Genomic DNA, 20671 nt, shown 5'->3' with positions numbered 1-20671 from the left:
TGTGAAGAGACTAAGAGACTGGATGAATCAGGACCTTTACCACCTAGGACAGGAGTCCCTTGAGAAGGCATCTGAGGCAAAGAAAGAAGACCAGGCTGTAGGGGGGGGGGGGCACATAGGAAAATACCTTCTGCAAGGAAAGAGCTCATAGATGTACTTCCGGGTGAGCAGAGAGGTCATGGAAGCACCGTGGAAGCACCATGGCACTCTGCAGGAGGGCACAGGAACTCTTGGTCCTCTGGCAGGGTCTCTATCCTCTATGGTTACTTAAAGCTTACTTTCAAGAAGAAATTCCAGGAAGAAGTAGCTCTCTGCACGTCCTCAGATGACCCACAGAAAATGCAGGCCTGGAGTCTGTAGGCTCACAGGAGGATCGTGTGAGTTCAAACATGAGTGCCTGGCCCAGAGTAATCATCCACCAGGCACAATTCCCTGCTAACTTCGAACGTCCATTTCATCCCTTCTCAGCTCCTGGCCCTGATGCTTTCAACCCTGAGATCCTTCTTCTGAGACTCCATCTTACATGCCAAACAAGAAATGCTCATCCAGTTAGTAAGTGTTCATTGAGCAGATACAGTATGCTTTGGAAGAATCTCCAGAGGTCAGCCTGAGCTCTGCCCTGTCACAGAACAAAGGTCAGATACACACACCCAAGAATTGCATGTGTGTACAGTGCTTCCCTGGCCCGACAATGCGAAATCCTAGTTTTCAAAGGAGGGTCTTGGGAAGCCCCAGAGGGATGTAAAGAGATGTTCAAAGACAGATCTCCAAGGAGATAAAAGGAAAAAAAAACTCCTAAAAGGCAGCAAAAAGGCACAAAAAAAAAATCAGAATTTTTTCATCCAATATACACCTAAATTCCCAAGGCCATTGTCAGTTAGTTTAATAGCTCCAAGTATCTTCCATGGCCAGCTTGTCCTCTCTGTTCCCAGAGGCCCCTCAGGTGCCATCATAGTGGCCAGGCAAACAATCTCACTGAAGCGGACTTTAGAAGCATAGGGAGAGATTACGCCCTCAGCATATCCCTTTTAATCCCACGTTAATAACTCATAAATCTCTTTAAAGAGCTTGATGATGGATGCCATGTTCAAATTCCTTTCCAGTAATGCTTCTTTCTGAGGGGCACAGGGTAAAAATGGTATTTCTTAAAATTACTGGTGTGGGAGACTTAATGGATATCTGACCACACCTGCTAAGAGTCAGAAGAGAGCTCAGAGTTCTGTGTCCCTCCTGGCCAAGCACACATAGCTGAGGGAGCAGGGGGTCTCCTGAACCTTCACAGTCAGTCAAAGGCATGGGTCTGTTTCAACACAGCTACCTCCACACATGCAGAAAGTCCAGTGCAGTGAACCACACAAGGGGATACAGAGATTGTGGTGAGAGCGGGTCTTTATGTAATAAGGCCACTAAGACAACCCCTGGCCTCAAAAGTCACCCTGAGTGTCAGAAAATAAACCAGACAGAACTAAGGCTCCCAAACCCACCAGTGGTCTGGGTATTCTTTAGATCTCTCCCAAAGTAAGGAATGAGAGGTGTCTAAGGATGACAGGCCTGTGTGACAGAAACAAGAATTCCAAAGAAGGAGGAGGCTGGGGGAAGGCTGTGGAGGCTGACTGGCAAAGACATAGGACCTTGGTCAAGTCCCCTGGTCATTTGCGGGACATGGATGGAGGTGAGGTCATTATGTTCATCAGAACCACCAGTGTGAGATGAGAACCTTGAAAGTTTGGGTCACATGCTCACACTGATGAGTATACAAAATGATATAATAAATTTTACACAAAATGAGTATACCAAATGAGAATAACAAAATGATTTATAAATGAGTTTGGGGGATATAGGTTGAGAGAGGGGAGTGAGCCTTCTGTCATTGGTAATGGGTACTGACACTGGTGTTGGATGTGGAACACTCGATGTCCCAAACTCTGTTCTCAAGAGCTTTGTAAATCACACTGAATACTTTTTTTTAATTCTTTTTTTTTAAAGACAAAATCGAAGCCTCTCTCAAAAACAACTGAAGCACACCATTCTATCTACACATATTCTTTAACCTTTTGACACCTTTAGACAGACACCTGTACTAAATACTTGTCCACAGAACCACAGCTATAATCAAGAAGGTAGACCAGTTTCAGACTTTCCACCTGTGAACAGGATGAGTCTGGGAACCAGTTGTTGAAGAACATAGGTGCATACAACCCCTCCCAGAATCCCCAGCATTTGATGAGGTGGAAAATACCTGGGCCGGGGGGCCAAAGCAATTGTCTAGTGGTATTTTATAGAAGGAACCAAAGCTGCTAATGCACTGTCAAGGGTATGACTTCCTGGCTCGAGCAATCGTACAGTGATAGGGCTCTTGTCTTGCTCATGTTCAATCTCCAGCACCTTTGGTCCCCTGAGTATCACCAGGATTGACCCCTGAGCGCAGGAAAAGGAGAAAGTGCTGAGCACAGCTGGGTGTACCCTCTCTGCCCCCGGCCCCTTAAATAAGAACCCGAGGCACGGGGAAAGCCTAAGTAGGTTAGCAACAATCTCTTCACTAAGACAAAAGCCCACTACACATTTCTGAAGGACCATGGAGAGGTTTGTTTATCTGGGCCAGGGGCCCAGTTCTTAGGCTGTGTAGGTGCTGGGAGCAGAATTCCCCATCAGTCGAAGGCCTGTGTGAGCAGAACAAGCACAACTGGTGAACGCAAACTCTCACACCAGCACCCCCTGGTCCAGAAACACAGTGGCCAGAGATCAAGGGCCGTGCCCAGAGTCTCACTGCCTGCACATCAGCCCCAGTGAGTGGGTGGGGGCATGTCTGGGCTGGGGAGGGTGCGGGATTGGCACACGCCACCACTTGGCTCTCCCTGCCCTTCTGGAAGCACAGCCCGAAGGGTGCGGTGTCTCTTTTCTGGGCCCAGGCGGAGGAGGCAGTGACCTCCTCAGTCCCAGTCCAGATTGGCTCTATGACCTACAGTGAGTCATCGGTTTCTTTTTTTTTTCACGTCTCCTTTTCCTCTAGGAAAAATGATCTGTCATTCTTTGAGCTCTTCCTATGAAAGCAGAGGGTGACATCAGCAGCTTTCCACGGGGACAGGCAGACTACAAATAGTGCAGCTCCCAGAGGAGACCCCAGGGGGCGCTGCGGAAACACAGAGAGCTCAGGTGCCGGGAGGCAGACGAGATCAAGTTGTACCACCTGCCCTGCCCCTTTCCCAAGCCTGGCCTCCACTTTCCTGCAAGGGACTTCTCCTCCGAGGCGTGAAGCACGCTGGCCTCACTTGGCAGCCAAGGCGTCCAACAGCTTCAGCTATAAACAGTGCATTTCTTGGAGGATTTGTCTTTGTCTTTGAAAAGCAAAAGAAAGGAAAGAGGAAATATTGAAAAAAACTATGACCCAAATTAAAAGTAACCCACAATTGAGCACTAGAGCTAGTACAAGAAATGATGCAAAAAAAGGGGGGGGGTTATGTTAGGCCTGTTGAGAATTAATAATTCAATCACTGTGGAGGTCAAGGATTCAAAGTCTGTCTCTGATGATCTCTCTCTTTCTCTCTTTTTCTCTTTCTCTCTCTCTTTCTCCCTCTCTCTTTCTCTCTCTGTCTGTCTCTCTCCCCCCCCCCCACCCTTCCACCATTGCCTCTCTCCCCACACACATACAAACACAGACCCATAAAGCAAAGACACTACTGTATTTCAACAGTTGCTAACATCTGCCTTCAGTGGGCAAGCGGTCAAGAGTCCAGCAACATGCCTGGAGAAAGACCTCTCCATGAAGAGAAGGCTGTGACACCAATTCCCAGGAAGCACAGGCTCATGCACAAAAGCATGGACAACCACCCTGCATCCCACCATGGCACCAGGGACATTACAGGGAAAACAGACAAGGTGATTGCTCTGTCTGAAGTGTTTTACATTGGTGTGGCATAATTACAAATAAGCCCTCATTGTGTTGTTGTTTTGAGGCTGTATATTTGAGTTTCTCTCTTTCTAAATGGTAGAATAAGCCAAGATGATTATTTGCTTTCTTGGGTTGCCTGGCTAGGGGAGCCTGTTCTTCATGAATACATGCTGATTGTTTTGGAGGGGAAGAAAATTTGAGATAATTCCTTGCTTCTTTTCACTCTTTCTCACCCAAAGGCCATGGGTGTTGAAGTTAGTAGGAGGGAAGTTACCCTATTCCCAGGGCTACTGACTGGGACACCTTGCAGGCGCTGCTTCAGACACAGTCAGTTCATTCTAATATAGACCCCACAAAACAGTCTCACTCAAACTTTCGTTGATGTGATGGAATTCTGTGATCATGTTTCTGTTCAATTCCCTCACTTTAGAACTCCAGGCCAAGAAAATTTGAAGAAATTGCATATAACCTTCTCACAAAGCCACTGTCTGCTTTCTTTCCCCCCCTCTGAAAAAGTCCATGTTCTCTCCTTTCTCTCCTCTCCCCCATTTTTCTAAATTTCAATAAAAACTATATTGCTTCACTAAAACCAAATCTCATTGAATGTGCTCTTTGAGAAAAAAAAAAGGTTTTATTTTTATTTTATTACTTTCTAACTGGTACTACCAGTAGAATTCAGTAACTGAAGATAAATATTAGGGTTAAAAGAACTTGTCAAGGAGAGTATTATTGATGTTTAATCTGGGATAATTGGGGGGGAGCATTGAGGCCACACCCAGTGGTACTCATGGCTTAGTCTGCTGGTGTGATCCACCCACTCCTGGTGGTGTGATTCCAGGGAACCATATTCAGTGCTGGGGATTGAACCCAGAGCTGGCCACATGGCAAAGCAAGAGACTTAAACTCTATATTATCTCCCTGGCCCTAAAGTAGGGTAATTCTTTGAGGTTTGTGTAGGTGCAGACAGACGGGGGACCTGACCTCGGCATTTTAGGTCAGTCAACCCACTCAATGATAGCATCATCAACGCCTCCAGTTAGAACCAAAGCCTGGAGTCTGGTTTGTTTTCATGAAAAAAAGGAAAGGAGAAAAAGAAATGAAAGATTTGTATCTCCCTCTTCTTCACTGGCCAAGCCTTTATTGATTTTAATTGTGAATCTTTTGAATTTTCATCCTGTTTCCTAGACTCACTCTAGGATGTTTCTTTAAAAGGCTTGTGATGCCTTTTTAATGAATAGATGCCCCTTAAACTTCAAATGGATTGTCACAAGGATAGAAGTGTGCTAATTCCCACTGGGTAAACGACCAGTAAACCTTAGCAAAACTCCACTTTGAGCCTTAAACTAACAGCATGTGAAAAGATCAATATGAATGAATTCAAAACTAATCAGACCCCTTATTTAAATGTTGACACAGTATTATTTATATCCCATAAATACCTCTCAACTCAAAGTCATCCTAGGAGATTGGCACATGGCCAGTGCTATTCATATTTACTGTATTTATATAGTGTGCTTGGCCAAGGATAATATTTGAGACAAAATATGCCTGAAGGCATATACAATATCTCTTATATTTTTACTTTTAAATCTCCCCATGGCTAAAAATATTTCATCTGAACCGGAGAGTTTGTCCCACAACGGGCTATCGGCAATTCATGATGATATATAGCTCATTGAGTATAATTAGAGCATATTTGTAATATTTCAGCTGAAGTCACTCCCTGAATGCTAATAAGTTGGTGCTAAAAAATAAAGCAGTGATCTTTCCCATGCCTTCATCTCTGGGGGTTCTGACCTCTGCCAATTCACTGCAAGAAATGACTGGCCCAGACTCCCTCCCACATCCACTTCGGGACCACCGAGTTAAAAATTGGGTGGAAAGTCCTTAAAGAAGAAACAGTACAGAAGCCAGTACTGTTTCTTCTGTTTGCTTGTATGTGTCTGGTGGTGATGGTGGAGGGCTCACTATATTCGAGAATAACTATAAAGTGCTGGGACACCAGTTAACCTATTTTCAATAAAATTATTCATCATCATATCAAACCTACTTTAATATGGGCAGGCTCTGCTCCTACACACCCTTACAGATAACTTAGGGTATTTTTACTGGACTAATTGCAGAGGTTTTTATTTATTTAGTGGCTGGGCTGGAGAAGAGAATCTCATACATTGATTTTTGAGGCCAGCCTCTGAAATCTTAACAATCTGAGGTTTCCAGTTTGGAAGCTGTGATCATCTTAGTTGGATCATCGCAGTTCTCTGAACCAGATTTCAAAGAATCAAGAACTAAAACCTTCAGGGGGGGATTTGCTCTCTGCACCTTCTCTGATGGTGAAACCAGAGCTCCCTTCTGGATAAAAAGGCTGGCTGTTCACTGGTGATCCTCAGGTAAATATTGAAAGGAATGAGCTATTTAGGCTCTATAGAACATGCCTGCCTGAATACCAGTGAACTTCTGCACGTGCTAGAGAAAACAAACGGCTCAACTCAGCTCTGGTCTCCTGGGTCTGTGGCATCTTACAGTGAACTTTCTTTCCTAATAGCTCTCTGGTTCCAAGAACAGGGAAAAGAAAAACTTCCTTGCCCGGAAGAACTGGGATAGCAAGTATTTATGATTCCTGTTGCACAGGGCATGCTGGGTGGCAACACAGTCATCAGAATGCCAGGATCTCTGGCCTCCTTGCTCTGCTCTTGAACAAGAAGCCAGGGCAAAAGGAAGGTGCCCAGAGTGTTGGGGCTGCATGAGTGGCTTACATCCTGAGACCATCACGTACAAGACACGGCATGTCACATAGCTCCAACTTGTTAAACTAAAAATAAATATTAAAAAAGAAAAGCACCACCCTGCAATTAGAACCTCCGGGATAAAATTACCAAGATGGCCATATTATCTATTTAGGCAAGACACAGAGATGGTGGAGACAGCCAGCAAGTACACAAGGCATGGGAAGGGGAGGAGAGAAACGAGTGGCCAATGAATTACGGTTTGGAACAGAAAATATTCCAGTTGTGGTTTCCTTTCTTTTCTTTTCTTTCCTTTTTTCCCCCCTTCTCTCCTTTTTCTCCTTCCTGGCATTTAATCCTCTCAAGTATCTATCACTGCATGCAGCTGGCTCTTCTTTCTTTCTTTAAAGATGTGGAAATAATTCTAAGTGTCTTCCCTACTGCCTCCCCCCACCCAAGGAACTACACAGTAAATCATCTCCCAACTCCCTTTGCTACTGTCTGCCAGGTGGTTTTTAGGGCACTGCCCTTCGAAGAGTTTTTTTTTTTCTTTTTTTCCTTTTTTTTTAAATCTGCTGTCTTCTACTCCAAGATTCAGGGAAACAATCAAAAGTGCAAAGAACTCACTGAAGGAAGGCTCCCGAGTGAAAAGACAGTGTAAGCGGCTAAGAAAAATCCCCTAGAGATTTTAAGAAGGCAAGTTGGGGTGAACTCAAATAATACAGACCTCCCCCCACTCAAAGGCGGTCATAAAGGAGAAAGGCTATTTGGCCTTGGCTGCTCCAGGTGAACAGCCAAGGTGACCTGGTCCCCAGATCCTGCCTGGGGAGGTGAAGCGGGGAGGGGTGTCTGTCAACATTTTGCTGCTGCAATAGATTCAAGAATTTAGGGAGGGAAGGGGGGTGGTTCTGATCCGGTTTTTTTTTTAGGCATCTCCCAATCGCCTTGGTCGGTAAGATTTTGCGAGTTCTGCAAGCTAGCATGGGGTGAGGGAACCCCCTGGTGGGGTCATCCGAAGAGGGCTCTTTGGGGGGCTGCTACGTTTTTTTGTTTAACCCTCCGTGTTCCGAGCCCAGGGGTGCAAATTACACCACACACAGACACAGACACAGACACACAGACAGACAGACAGACAGACAGACACACACACACACACACACACACACACACACACACACACACACACACACACCCCAAAGATCCACCCAGATTTTCCTGATGATCTGTGTGCCCCGGGAGAACTTCCCAAAAGTGACAGAGAAGGGGCAAGTCCCCGCCGGTGGCCCAGACAAATATTTCAAGGGAGAGGGAAAGAATCGCACCCACATCGGGACCGAGGCGTGGGGAGGAGGGAGAGGGGGGAAAGACATGGGGAAAGTCGAGAGTTGGGGATCCCGGGGCCGAGAAAGCCTCCGGAAAGGAAGTGGGTGGTGGGAAGGAGCAGAGGGTAGGTGCCAGAGAGACAGCGCGCGCGGGGACCCGGGGACCTGGGGGTCGGGGAGGGTGACCCCGTCCGGGCTGCGGTGCAGGCGGAGCGGGTACTTACTTTCCGAGGAGCTGAAGGGCGGCATGTCGATCTTGTACACCTCCTTGGCGTAATACTCCTCGTCGCTCCTCTCGCGCTCGCAGGCGGCTGCCCGGCGGCTCGCCTTCTCCTGGAGCAAGTCCCGGGTGCTGTTGTAGATGGAAATCACCTCCGGGGGGACCTCCTCGGGATCCGGGTAGTCTTCGGGGGGGCTGGTGAGCTTCAGCTTGCTCAGGATCTGCCCGCGGATGGCCTCGATCCTCTTGCGCATGAACTGGTCCATGTCGAGCGTGCTGCAGGTCGACAGGCTGAGCGCCGCGGTGACCAGATGCAGGAGCAGGAACGCGCTCAGCACACAGTAGTGCATTTTCTTTAGGGGGGGCGAGTTGGGTTTTGGTTTTGAAAGATAGTCAAAGTTTTGTTGGCTGGTTTATATCTTTTTTTTTTTTTCAAAAAAAAAAAGAAAGTTAAAAATAAAAAGGAATCAACCACTCTCAAAACGCAGGTCGGGTCGTTTGGGTTTTGTTTGTTTTTTAATGCGAAATGTTTGCAAGCAATCGCGAGCCGACGTCCAAGAGAAGGGAGGCAGGAGAGGGGGGCGAAACGTATCTGGTTGGAATTCCTTTAAAAAAGAAAATGCGAGTCGTCCCCAGGGTGGAAATGTGAACGTACGAGGGGTTGGGGGAAGCTTAACTTGGGGGGTAGGCTCGGGGTGGGGGAGGGTTGAGTCCGGGGGAAAAAAAATCGTTCTCCTGGAGCGACGAGCTGGGGGTGGAAGAAGCAGACGCGTGGCTAAGCGCAGGAGTCGGTTTGCGCCGAGGGCTAGGAGTTCAGTGTGTCAGTGTCGGACGCCGAGTGGCGGATCCGAACTCGGCTCCTGCAGCCAAAAGGGACGATCCGGAAAGGTCGCGGGGCTGGCAGCGGGCACGCGGCGGGGGGGTGGGGGCGCGGGGGCGCGGGCCGGGCGGGGGGGGGGCCGCCGCGGCCGACCAGGCTGGGGGGCTCTTCCCCGCGGCGCAGGACCGGGCACCTCCGAGGTAACCACGGGGCGCGGGGGCGCACGCGTGTGTGCGCGCGTGTGTGCGTGTCTGTGCGCGCGCGCCGGGAAGGGGGACTGGGGGCGCTGGACCGGCTCCTGCAGGGGTCCCGCGGGTGGCAGACGCGGCGACGATCCGGCTCCCGGGGCTGCGCGCTGGGCCTACACTCCGGCCGGCGCGCCCAGCCGCCCTCTCACTCCACGTTGCTGCTGCTGCCGCGGCCGCGGGCAGAGCGTCCGGCCTCCGGCGCCCTCCTCCTCCACCTCCTCCTCCTTCTCCTCCTCCTCCTGCGCCTCCTGCTCCGCTCGCTGCGGTCGCCCAGCCGGCGACAGAGCTCCCGCGGCCGCCGCCCCGCCGTCGCTCGCCCCCGTGCGCGCCGCAGCCGCAGCCCCGGCCCGGGACCTTTATTCCTAAGGGCGTCGCGAAGGGTCCCCCGGGCGCAGCCCTTCGCCTCCCCGCGCCGGGCGTCTCTCCTACTTGGACTTTCTCTCTTGGGGGAAGGGGGCGCCGAGCGCCCCGAAATGCACCCTCCTTGCCTTCTGTCTCCTTGCTGCAGCCAGGCAGCCCCAACTGGCTCCGGAGAGGCTTCCCAGACCGTTATACTACGTTCTCCAGCGCTTCCATGCTTTCACTCGCGCGCTCCTCTCTCTCTCTCCCCCCTCCCTCCCTCTCTCTCTCCTCTTTCCCTCTGTCTCCCTCCCTCTCTCTCTCCTCTCTTTCTCTCTCTCCTCTCCCCCCCTCCTCGCTCTTTCCTCCCTCCCCTCTCGCTCTCCTCTCTGTCGTCGGAAGCTTCTGGAGCTCCCCTCCAGCGAACCTTCTGCTGCCAGCAGATAACATCACGATCTCGCCAGGGAGGAGAGATTTATAAGTTCTCTCGGAACCACGTGTTTGCCTTCACCAAAGTGACGTGCTAGGATTACAGTCAGAAGTGCTCTCGTTTACTTAGCCCATGAGCTCTCTCCCCGACCCGCGAGGGGGTGTGGAAAGCAGCCGGCTTCGGGGAAGGGCGGGAGGAGCCGGGGCGCACGCCCTGACAGTAGTGATTTACTGCATTTCCTTTATATAGTCATTTTGGACCCATCTGATGAGGGACAAGCCTCGGGCTTCCCATTTGGACTTAGTGTGGTTGGCTCGCGGGTCTCCCGAATGGAAGCGCTTGTTGTAGAATGGAATAAGTCCCTTCTGTGGTGCGCGCGTACACACAGGAGCATGCACGCACACCACACGCACAGTTAGTGACTTGTGCATCGCTTTACACTGAGCCTGGCCAGCCCTGAAGGTGTTCCACATCTAGGATTCACCTCCTTTCTTTCTAGTAGAATCATTTTCTGCACAGTCAGTTCACACACTGCTAGTCCTGCTGTTGTGAAGTTTACTTGCTATGCTCTGTCAAATACAAACTGAAAATACATTAGAAAGGGCACTGCTGAAAACACGGTGCATTTCTTCTGTGTAGAGAATGAAGTGTATTTTGCTGTTGCGGTTTGGAAGGGTGGATGGGTGGGAGGGGTGGATGGAAGGATAGGTGGGCACATGGGAGGGTGGGTTGTAGATGGATGAATGGATGAGAGGGTGGACCCATGGATGAGAGAGTGGGTGAGTGGATGAATGGATGGATAGATGACAGGTGGATGAGAGGGTGTGTAGGTGTTGGGTGGGTGTGTGGGTGTGTGGGTAGATGGAGATTTGCCTGTGCTGCCTACATCACTACCAGGTTGCTTTCTCTTCCCCTTCTCCCAGGGCTAGACACAGGCCGCTCCTCTGTTCTCCACACAGCCTGGGCTTCATCCTACCCCAGATTTGAATACAAGAATAGTTCAATGTTCCCATATTGTTCTTCTTACCTTGGTTACTCAGAGTTAACAATTTCATTTTGTCACCATGAGATCGTAATGACTTGTGATTTAAACCAAAAACTGTTGAATTTTCTCAAAATCTGTTATTCCTTAGTTCCCATGTTCCTTTCATTATAGAAAAGTCACCAGGATCCTAGTCCCACTTTCAGAAGGAAGGTTGTACCATGGGGGTGTGGCCTTAATCACTACTAGTAAATAGAAGTTTGAATAAATAATTCAAATAACTACCACAGATTACAAAATCATGAGATAGATAGATGGTGGACAGTCACGTGGATGGACAGAGGGAAGAGGTGGATGGCAGAGATTGATGATAGGATCACTGAACGGGTGTGTGGACTGGGCCAGCTTCACAGCCTCCCTAGGAAATGAGGCTATTAGGATAATCACTATTCTGCACCGGAGACCCAGTGTCCAGGCCACAGGAAGCAGAAGAGCTGACAACCAGGCCAGGATCTGTGGTCTATGGTGTGACCCATTCTGACCTTGTAAGAACTCAGAAGTCTGGTAAACCTACCTGCTGGGAACACCTCATGGAGATGGTGCTTACTCACTGCTTCTTCTTCCTGTTTCTTAGCTCCCATCACTCAAAAGACTCTGAGATAGTGCAGAAAAAAGGGAAAGAAAAAAATGGTTTATCTTTAACCAGGCGTATTCAGAACTCCCTTGAGCACGGAATTTTCTCCCTCTTAACAACCATTGTAAAACTCTGGAATAAAGAAATTGCTCCGGTCCCCTGCTTAATAATTCTGAAAATTAGGTTCTAAATCAGTATCAGCAGTTCCCTTTCTTTGAGGCCCATTTCAAATGGAAGCAGCTTGAGAGGCATTAGATACTCAGCTCCCATTCCAAAAGCAGAGCAACGTAAGCTCAAGGCATGATGGATGGGCTAGAGCTTCCCTGCATTGTTCTTGCTGGAGCTCAGTGTGAGAAGTGGAGGCTTCCAAAACACAAAAAATAAGGGCCAGCACCAAGTCTCATACCCAGAATACAGGGCAGAGCTGCACCTGTGAGCCACCGAGGGCAGAAAGCACTCCAGCACATAGCGATGACCTCAGCCAGCTATCCCTGTGCTCAGGAAGGACAGTTTTGGGGCAAACAGCGTATGCTGTAACATTTCCTACCTCACCCCACAACCCCTTGACTCTTGAGCTATGTCCACGTGGCTACTTTCAATGTTCCCAAGTTCCAGGAAGGTGGGACAGCTTGGCGAGCCCTTAAGCATAGTTAAATGACTAAAATATTACCTCTCAGTCCTCAGAGAATGACCCCTAAGACAGCAGGAAGGATCTCCTTGGTAGCTATGTTTGGCTCTTTCTCGTTCTTTTATAACTCCTCTGGAACCTTTTCATCTGTCTCCAAAAAGTTGAACATTCAGTTGAGTGACTGCTTATGCTCTACTGAGGACTTCTATACAAGGTCAAAGAGTACTTAAGCCTTTTAGAGCATCTTGATCACCTCCTACAGGCTATCTGTCTGTGTCTACCCTACTGGATGACCTTAATTAAGGATGCAGGGGAGCAGGAGTGGTTGAATGGGAGGGTCCCAGAGGCAAGACTTCTAGAATGCTATTTTCTATCACTCTGAGATCCTATAATCCCAGCCACGTTCTTCACTTGGTGTTCATTTCTTCTGTGAAATGGGGCCAACAAGGACTAACCACCTCAGGTTCTCTAGAGAGTTGAATTGTGCTGTGTCTGGGGAGCAGATACCAGCTTGCATTTCTGCTCGTCAAATGCTGTAGACTGTCACATTACCCCCACACTTGCAATTCTGTCAGCAACAGTACAGGGGACAGATTGTCCCTTTCTTCTTCTCACGAAACAGCCATGGAGCCCCTCAGGAGCTGCTTTATGGGAGCACCTCCCAGTCATTCCTGAAGGCGCAGTCTCACGGAGTATTTTAAGCATATAGCATTCACCCCCAGATACTGCAAAAAAAAAAAAAAAAGGTGCAAAAACATTCTTGGAAAACAGAATTCAAAAAGCCCATCCAAAGTCAGAGACTAAGTTCACATCTCAAATTTTCACCCCGAGATGGAAGTCTTTGTTTTCCAGATCTTGTTGAGAGACTGGGGCAGCAGTTCTAAACACTAGCCCTCCTCTGCTCAGGAATGGGATGTCTCTGGATAAATGTGTAATTCCCACAACAGGCTGAACAAATGCTTGATATCAAAACAAGAGTGCACCTAGAATTGAGTCCTACCCTCGTCATGCCCTGAGGAACACAGGCAAAGGTTTACCAACCAAAGAGCCCATCCCAAGTGATAAAAAATAACGTCACTGAGAACAGTTTAACAGTTTTTTGCAATGGTTTCAGACTTGGTAGAGGCTGGGGAAAGAAATCTGAGGCTTTCACTGACTGTGTTGAATGTAAATGCATGAAAAATAACCCTTCATGCAATATACATAGAAGCCTTTCTCAGGTTTTCCTTCCTTTTTACTTTATGGTTCTGGGAATCGAACCCAGAGCCTCACACATACAAAGTAATTACTTAGCCACTGTTACCTCCCTGCTTCTTTACTTTAAATTTTCTATCTTTGATATCACATTTCAAAAAACAGGATTCAGTCTATACAATTTTGGTCTCAGGGACTATAGGTGATTTCTATATTTTTGCTCTTAGAATACGGAAATCAAATTATTTCCAGGAAAAGCAATCCAAGTATCATTTACCCTTCGTGCCCAGAGGTTTATGGAAGAAAGAAATGACAGTGAGAGTGATGAGAAGAAAGGCAGAGCTGATCAACAACCTGGGGTGAGCACAAGGTGGAGTCCAGACTAAGGGACATGCCAATAGGGCCTGGGGCCATGAACAGATAGCTTCCACTTCCTGAGGCTCCTGGAACATTTACCTTCCCTTTGGAGTTATGATTAGCCTCGGTGTTAGGATTGCTTGTGGCCTGCGGGACCCTGTCTCTGCTGAGTCTCTTTGGGGCCCAGTGAGAGTTCCCCGTCCGTGTCCAGAGGCTCTCAGAGGCCTGGTCTCTCTCATCCCCCAAGGTCTCCTGAAGTCTGTGGAGTCTGGCTCCTTACTCCTGGGGAAATTCATGCACCGAAATAGCATTTAGTGAGTGCTATAAATAGCATGTAGTGACTGATATAAATAAATGAACATATGGGGACAGTTGTCAGATAGTAAAGTACGAGTATGGATGGGCTTAGGAGACACTAATGTTGATAAAAAGAAGGTGGCAGCATTTTCCTTAGTTTTAGGACACTGCTTGACCTTCATCTTTACAAAAACCTAATTCCACTTCTCCTCCCTTCACCCCCAGCGTTCAGATGCACCTATCAAATCACGAGACCCCAACTGTGTCCCTAGGGAAAGTGAGCGAGAGAAAAGGGTCAATGGAGTTAAAATAGAAGTAGAGAATGAGAGAAGAAAAAAAACATTTTTTAAAATAAGGTTCATATTATTGTAACTAAAATTTATGTGACATTTTGTCATTAAGGAATGTTTTGTTTGGGTCATACTTGGTTGGTACTCAGGGCTTACTCCTGGCTGTAAGGATCACGCCTTTCTGGAAATGCTCTGGAGACTCTTTGTTGTACCTGGGATTGAACCTGGGCTGTACTATCTCTCCAATCCAAGATATGATTTTCAAATGAACTTGTCATAATTTCATAGATTGTCTTGTCATAATTTTATAGATCCTATAAAAATCTGAATGTGCGCATTTTCCTGAGCTACTTTACCAATGATTTATCTGGATTTGAAACCATCTTGGGTTGCTTCTGCCTTGCTTATCCTGCAATTAAAAAAGCAAAACAAACCAACAGGGAATTGTGCCTGAACATAAAAAGAAAACCATGAGGTTGTTGTCAGAATGGAAAACCAGTATAGAAGGATTTTAGAAGGCAAGTCTACTTACTAAATAATTTTATAAGCAACGTAAAGAGAGAGTTAAGATTTACAAAACTGAAGACTGATGACCACACCATGAACTGTCAGGGGTGTTTGTTTCACTCTCAAAGAAAGTTCTTATCACATAAACCTGTGTGTTCCCCAGTGGAGAATATCAGTCATAAATTTAGCCAGATGATGCCACTTTAAACTTAAAAGTCATTCATCAGTTAGACTTTCACATTTCTGATATTTTTTGGGGGAAGGGATTACAATAGTAATTCATTTTACAAATTTTTTCAAGTCTGTTTTCTTTGCCTCGATACCAAATTCTAAGAATCACTATCAGAGCTAGAGTTTGGAAATATTAACTTGTACCATTTTATCATTGTTATAAACATGCACTGCCCCCAAAATAAAGCCCCTGAAAGACCAGTGATCCCAACTCTTCTGAGCTCCACGAAAGCCGGTCTCCCTCATGGAAAGAAAGAAAAGAATAAAGATGATAATGATTGGGGATTAACAAGTCCTTTTGTGTATGCCACAAAAACCAAATGTTCTTACACATTTTGGAAAATAAATAATAAAGACTCTGAAAAGTGAAAATAAATGTCTTCTGCCCCTTTTAGTATCCAGAAAAAAACAAAAACAAAAACAAAAAATGGAATGTTTCTGCTGGTTATGTGGAGTTTCAGGTCACCTTTTAGCAACTTAATTATATGACACTCTTTCCTGCTTAATGAGCAATAAAGTCTTCACATAGCCACAGACACTTGGGAAATAAACTTCACCTGATTGTAACAATGTTTTCTGGGAATTTTGGTGACCAGGATGCCGAGCCGCTGGTTTCTCACTCTAACAGCTTTCTGGATGCATCCTTTTAAGTCTGGAGACAGTATTTTGACTGCTCCTAACAAACAGAAAGCCATCAACCCAGAATGAAACCCAGAAGTGATGGGTGTGTACCAGAACCCAAAGAAACATCTGCAGTATGCAAAAATGATCTTGGCTGCCTTGTTTTCACTTGTTTGGGTTTAGAGGTCTCTGTCTTTTAAAGCCATTAATTGAAGTCATTAAAAAAACAGGCCACTTGTGTTATTAGTGACCAATTTGACCCACACCACTGTAGTATTGATGTCTCTGTGGCTCCTGAGGCTATGCGAGTCTTTGTATTTAATTCAAAGAGAGCTTAAATCATGCCACCTAGAGGAGAGAGGGGGTGACTTACAACTCGCATTTAGAGAAGTCCAACATGCTCCATATATTTCCTCCGAATATTTTTATCCATGATATTTGTATCATTTTGTACATTTTGTATATCAAAATGATACATTATAGTATCATTTTGCTATAAAGTTGTTTTCAAAACTCTTTCACCTAAAGAATACTTGCTCATAGGTAATTTGGCGGGGGGCTGCTGGAGAGAGGGAATTTTGGGAAAAATGTTATTGTGCTTAAAATGACAACTATTGATTTCATGTACATATTGGAATATACACCTATTTGAAAAGTTCCCACATTATTTCATTCCTTGCAAAAGTTGGGTTTGGGGAGGAGGCACATGATGGTGCTCAGGTTGACTCCTGGTTCTATCCTCCGGGTTGACTCCTGGTGGAGTTTGGGGAACATATGGGGTGCTGGGGATCAAAACTGGGTGATGTGCAAGGCAAGTTAAGTAACTTACCTCCTGAACTGTCTCTCTGGTTCCCATTACAATTAACTGCTTGTAATGTCTTGGTCAACAAGACATTCTTTATGGTACAGGCAGTATTTGGGGACTTATAATCTTGAGCACTTACCCTTTCATGAGTCACCTAATGAATATCTTAAGAAAGAGTTTATGGGCAATCCAGGTTATCTTTGTAGTAAAAGGAGCAAGTCTGTACTGATAGAAAGCTAGGCCACTCTAGAAAGTGTGGTTTTCTTCTGCAGCATCTTAATAGTTAACAAAATTACCGGACACACTCCAGTGACCTGCCATGCACTATCCAGGAGGACACTGTAGACTCCCACACTGGCCGACGACTCTGTACTTGAACTTGCTGCTGTTAGGAAAAATGACCCTTAAGTCAATCCGTGGGGCCAGCCTGCCTCTCTTCCACTGGTCTTTGGGAAACAGAACTGGATGAAGTGTCCATTTATTTGCCCACAGTTGGATCCAGTTCTCAGAACCTCCCCTTGCGTCAAATGTTCACGTCCTCAAAATGTGAGGAACTGACCTTGTGTGTAACCACTGTGATTCAGCCCGAGTTTGACCAGATGGCTGTGGATTTTACCTATTATCTGCGTCTGGATCTGCTTTTAGGGTCATTACAAATGACTGCGTAACTTACAGGCATCCTAGGTACCTACCATATAACAATAAAGTGGGAATGCCTGCTGTTACTATGTCTCTGTTCCAACTTTACCTGGATGACCTATGCAACTAGCAGAATAAAATGGTTGAAAGCAAAAATAGCAATACTTTGTGGAAAAATCTAGAATACATTTATATTTACAAGAGGCAGAGAGAAACAATAGTGACACAAGAAGGAAATTTACGCCTACTGGAAATCTATGCTGACACTCAAAGTTGGCAAATTTATAAAACTCGACCGGTACCCTGCACATACACATCTATTGCATCTCCCTCTCTATGTTCAGAGTGTTCTGGTAAGATGTAGAATTTAGGTTTTAGAAGAGCTATTTTAGAATGATGTGAAAAGCTTCAATGAATGTCAGGATCATCATGAGAATTATCCTTCCAGTTCAGCAAATTTATTTTCTTAAGAAAGAATAGTTTTATTTTCATCAAATAAATTGTTGACACTAAAATTTTTACTGTTTTTAACTTTATTTATTTTTATGTTTGGGAGCCACATCCTGTAGTGCTCAGGGCTTGCTCTTGGTTCTATGCTCAGGGATCACTCCTGGTGTGATCAGGGGACAAGATGTGGTGCTGGGGATCGAACCCGAGTCAGTGTGCAGAAAAAGCTCCCTGCCGGCCACACTATCTCCACTATTGCTCTAACCTCTCTAGGGACTCCCACACCCCATTTTTAATCTTATCTCTTTAATAGATGTATTATTGGCTACTGTGCTTTCCCCCGTCAGCATTTTATTTTCGAGGGTGCTGGGAACAGAACTCAGCACAGAAGCAGCGCAAGTGCTCTGCCAGACATAGCCTAGAACATAATTTTTAAAAGTGGAAGGGCTAGCATTGCTGGAAGTGTGTTTGTGACAGAACTTGCAGGTTATCTGAAATTTCTTGCCATTATGGGCCAGGGACGTAGGCTTTGGGGTAGAGCACACATTCTTGTTTATTTGAGGTTCTGGATTCCTGATGTCAAAAAAACCCCCAAAAAACCAACAAACCTATAGAACTGTAGAACTGTTTCCAAAGTGTGGGTGGGGAGGGAGAGGAAGGGGGGCAGAGAGAGCGAGAGCAAGAGCAAGAGCGAGAGAGAGAGAGAGAGAGAGAGAGAGAGAGAGAGAGAGAGAGAGAGAGAGAGAGAGAGAGAGAGAGAGAGAGAGAGAGAGAGACCAGGAGGGTTTCCAGAAGCAGAATTACTAGTCTTCATAAATACCTACTATCTTCCTACTATCTTCCAGCCTTTAAACTACTGTGCGCTGTGGGGAGCACGTAGTCCAGGAGAGGGATCTTTACGATTGATCAGAAACAAATGCAAGTCCACACTGGAAGCACTTTCACCCTGCAAGTGTGTAAGAGGATGAAATCCCATCACCAGGCACTGAACAACAGGCTTCACACAGCACCAACATCATTATAAGGACAGATCTCAGCTCGCTCTCCCAGGGTGCCTTGAAAAGTCAAAGGATGTATAGCTCACAGACACACTGCTCACGCTGTCGATGCCAAAACTGTGCTCCTGCACCCCAACAATGCACACACGATGTTTCTAAACATATCTGCTGGCACTATCATCTCCCTGATCCATAGGCATATACATATGGCAGAGCGCGAAGGACGATCCATGGCAGTTGTGTGATCGGCCATGGGGGACTCCCAGGCTCCAACCATTTCTAGGAAAGGGTATCACCTTGAACCCTTCTGAGCTTCTCGTGTTTACAGTTCACTTCAGGGAGCCCAGTGTTATTGTACAAAGACAAATATTATGTAGAAACAGCCCTGATGTTATGCTTGGTACTTACTCCTCAGCATTTCAGGGGAACCGCTGGGTCTGGCTGCCTTACTGGTGTTTTGAGAGCTGACGTCGATCCACTGTTTATGTCCGCGCTGTGGGAGGGGACGCATTATTGCGGGGACTGGAGTCAGACTCCAAGTCAGAGTGGCAACTGTCTAGTAGCCGTGGGGTGAAACCAACAGCTGTGAGGCCACCCACGAGGAAGGGCGAGGCTCAGCTGTCTCTGCAGAGAGCCCAGGCTGGACCTGACCCCCACACAAACTTGGTGTGCCTGCTTTGATGTTTCTGAACCGACTGCATGAAAGACAGGGTCCTAATTCAGAGGTTAGAAAAACTGCTATTTATAGGAATGTGGTTAACACCTCATCATTGTAAACCGGCTGTATTAATAATGGTCATTTTGCTCCTTTGTTTGCTGACCTCCCACCCCCCATCCTCCATTTGCTCTGGCAGGATGTCCAGTATGAGCTGGAGCAGGCTAGGGCTGCTGGAAATGACAGTCCCACAACAGAGCAAGGAGGTTTCCCTGATACAGCCAAAGCCCAGGGTGCTAAGAGCTGGCAACAGATCTGTTGCTTTGGTGGTTCTCATCTTCTATCTGGGGTATCCTAAGCCTTTGTTTTTTCAAGAACCCAGCAGTAAGATGCTATGTTTGGTCTATTCATGCAGGACCTTGTTGCTAAAAATTCAAGTGCTATTTGTAATTATCAGAGGGCTGGAATTTCTTCAGGTGCCATTTGCAATGAAGAGTGGCATAATTTGAGGACACAACCCACCTTGGAAGTAACTGGAGTGAAAGTGAGTCTATCTCTCTTTCAAAACATGTTGTGGAAAAGGAATCAACAGTCATTCGATCAACAAAACTGCACCTGGATGTTTATATGCCTAAAATCTATTCTTAAGAATTATGGGAAAAACACAAGGTACACTTGATTCCAAAATTTGTTTTACTGGGCTAAATATGCTCTATACCTCTATTCTCTTCATAGTTGACTAGGCCATTGCAAGCCAGCGGTAGACAGTGAATCTCCAAGTAATAAAAAGGAGGAAGGAGGAAGCCAGTTCTTTCGTGTCAATGGTCACATGGACCTTCCATTGTCACAGTGCCACCATACTGGATAATGGGGAAACAATTTCAACCAGATTCCATCGGAAAGTGTTGACTTAATAAAGCGAGGAACTCTACTGACTCTTCTAATAAGCCTCTTGGGGTAAAAACCTATGAACATTTATCAGAAAACTAAATATGTACTTCTCCTATCGAGGGGGAGGGCAAAACTCAAGGGCAGAGTGAGCAATGCTGGGACAGGGGAAGGTGGGTCTTCAGCTATTCCTGTTGCTGGGGCTTGGGAACTGTATGTGCTCCCTGGGAACCATTTGTGGTGTTGGGCTTCAGGGGTTCCACTCATTTAAGGGGGGTGCCTGTATCCCTGGACTGCCTCTCCAGCTCTGGTCCAGGCATTCTTAAACAGGCTTGATGACTCCGTCTTTGGGGTTTACCACACATCTACTTAACAAGTCCTAAATCCTCACTCCTTGGAGTAAGACGTAGCCGACAGGATGAACAACACTAATGTGATTCTCTAGGCTAGAGAGCACTCTCTAGAGAAGCTCAGATTGTTTCAGAATTGTTGGGAAAACATCTA

General features: G+C 46.5%; 1 protein-coding gene across 3 annotated transcripts in view; it reads right to left on the bottom strand.

Annotated features, from left to right (window-relative positions):
- TGFB2 (transforming growth factor beta 2) overlaps positions 1–8507 on the bottom strand; it is an 83459-nt gene extending 74952 nt beyond the window's left edge. For all 3 annotated transcript variants that reach the window (XM_004613011.2, XM_055144548.1, XM_004613012.2), the window contains exon 1: positions 8162–8507. In XM_004613011.2, coding sequence (XP_004613068.1) covers positions 8162–8507 — 346 coding nt within the window. The remainder of the gene's footprint in view (positions 1–8161) is intronic.
- Positions 8508–20671: the final 12164 nt, after the last annotated feature.

The sequence above is a fragment of the Sorex araneus genome, chromosome 7 (assembly GCF_027595985.1).
Source record: "Sorex araneus isolate mSorAra2 chromosome 7, mSorAra2.pri, whole genome shotgun sequence".
Classification (NCBI taxonomy): domain Eukaryota; kingdom Metazoa; phylum Chordata; class Mammalia; order Eulipotyphla; family Soricidae; genus Sorex; species Sorex araneus.
The sequence above is the reverse complement of the archived record's forward strand: the minus strand, read 5'-3'. Positions and strand labels throughout refer to the sequence as shown.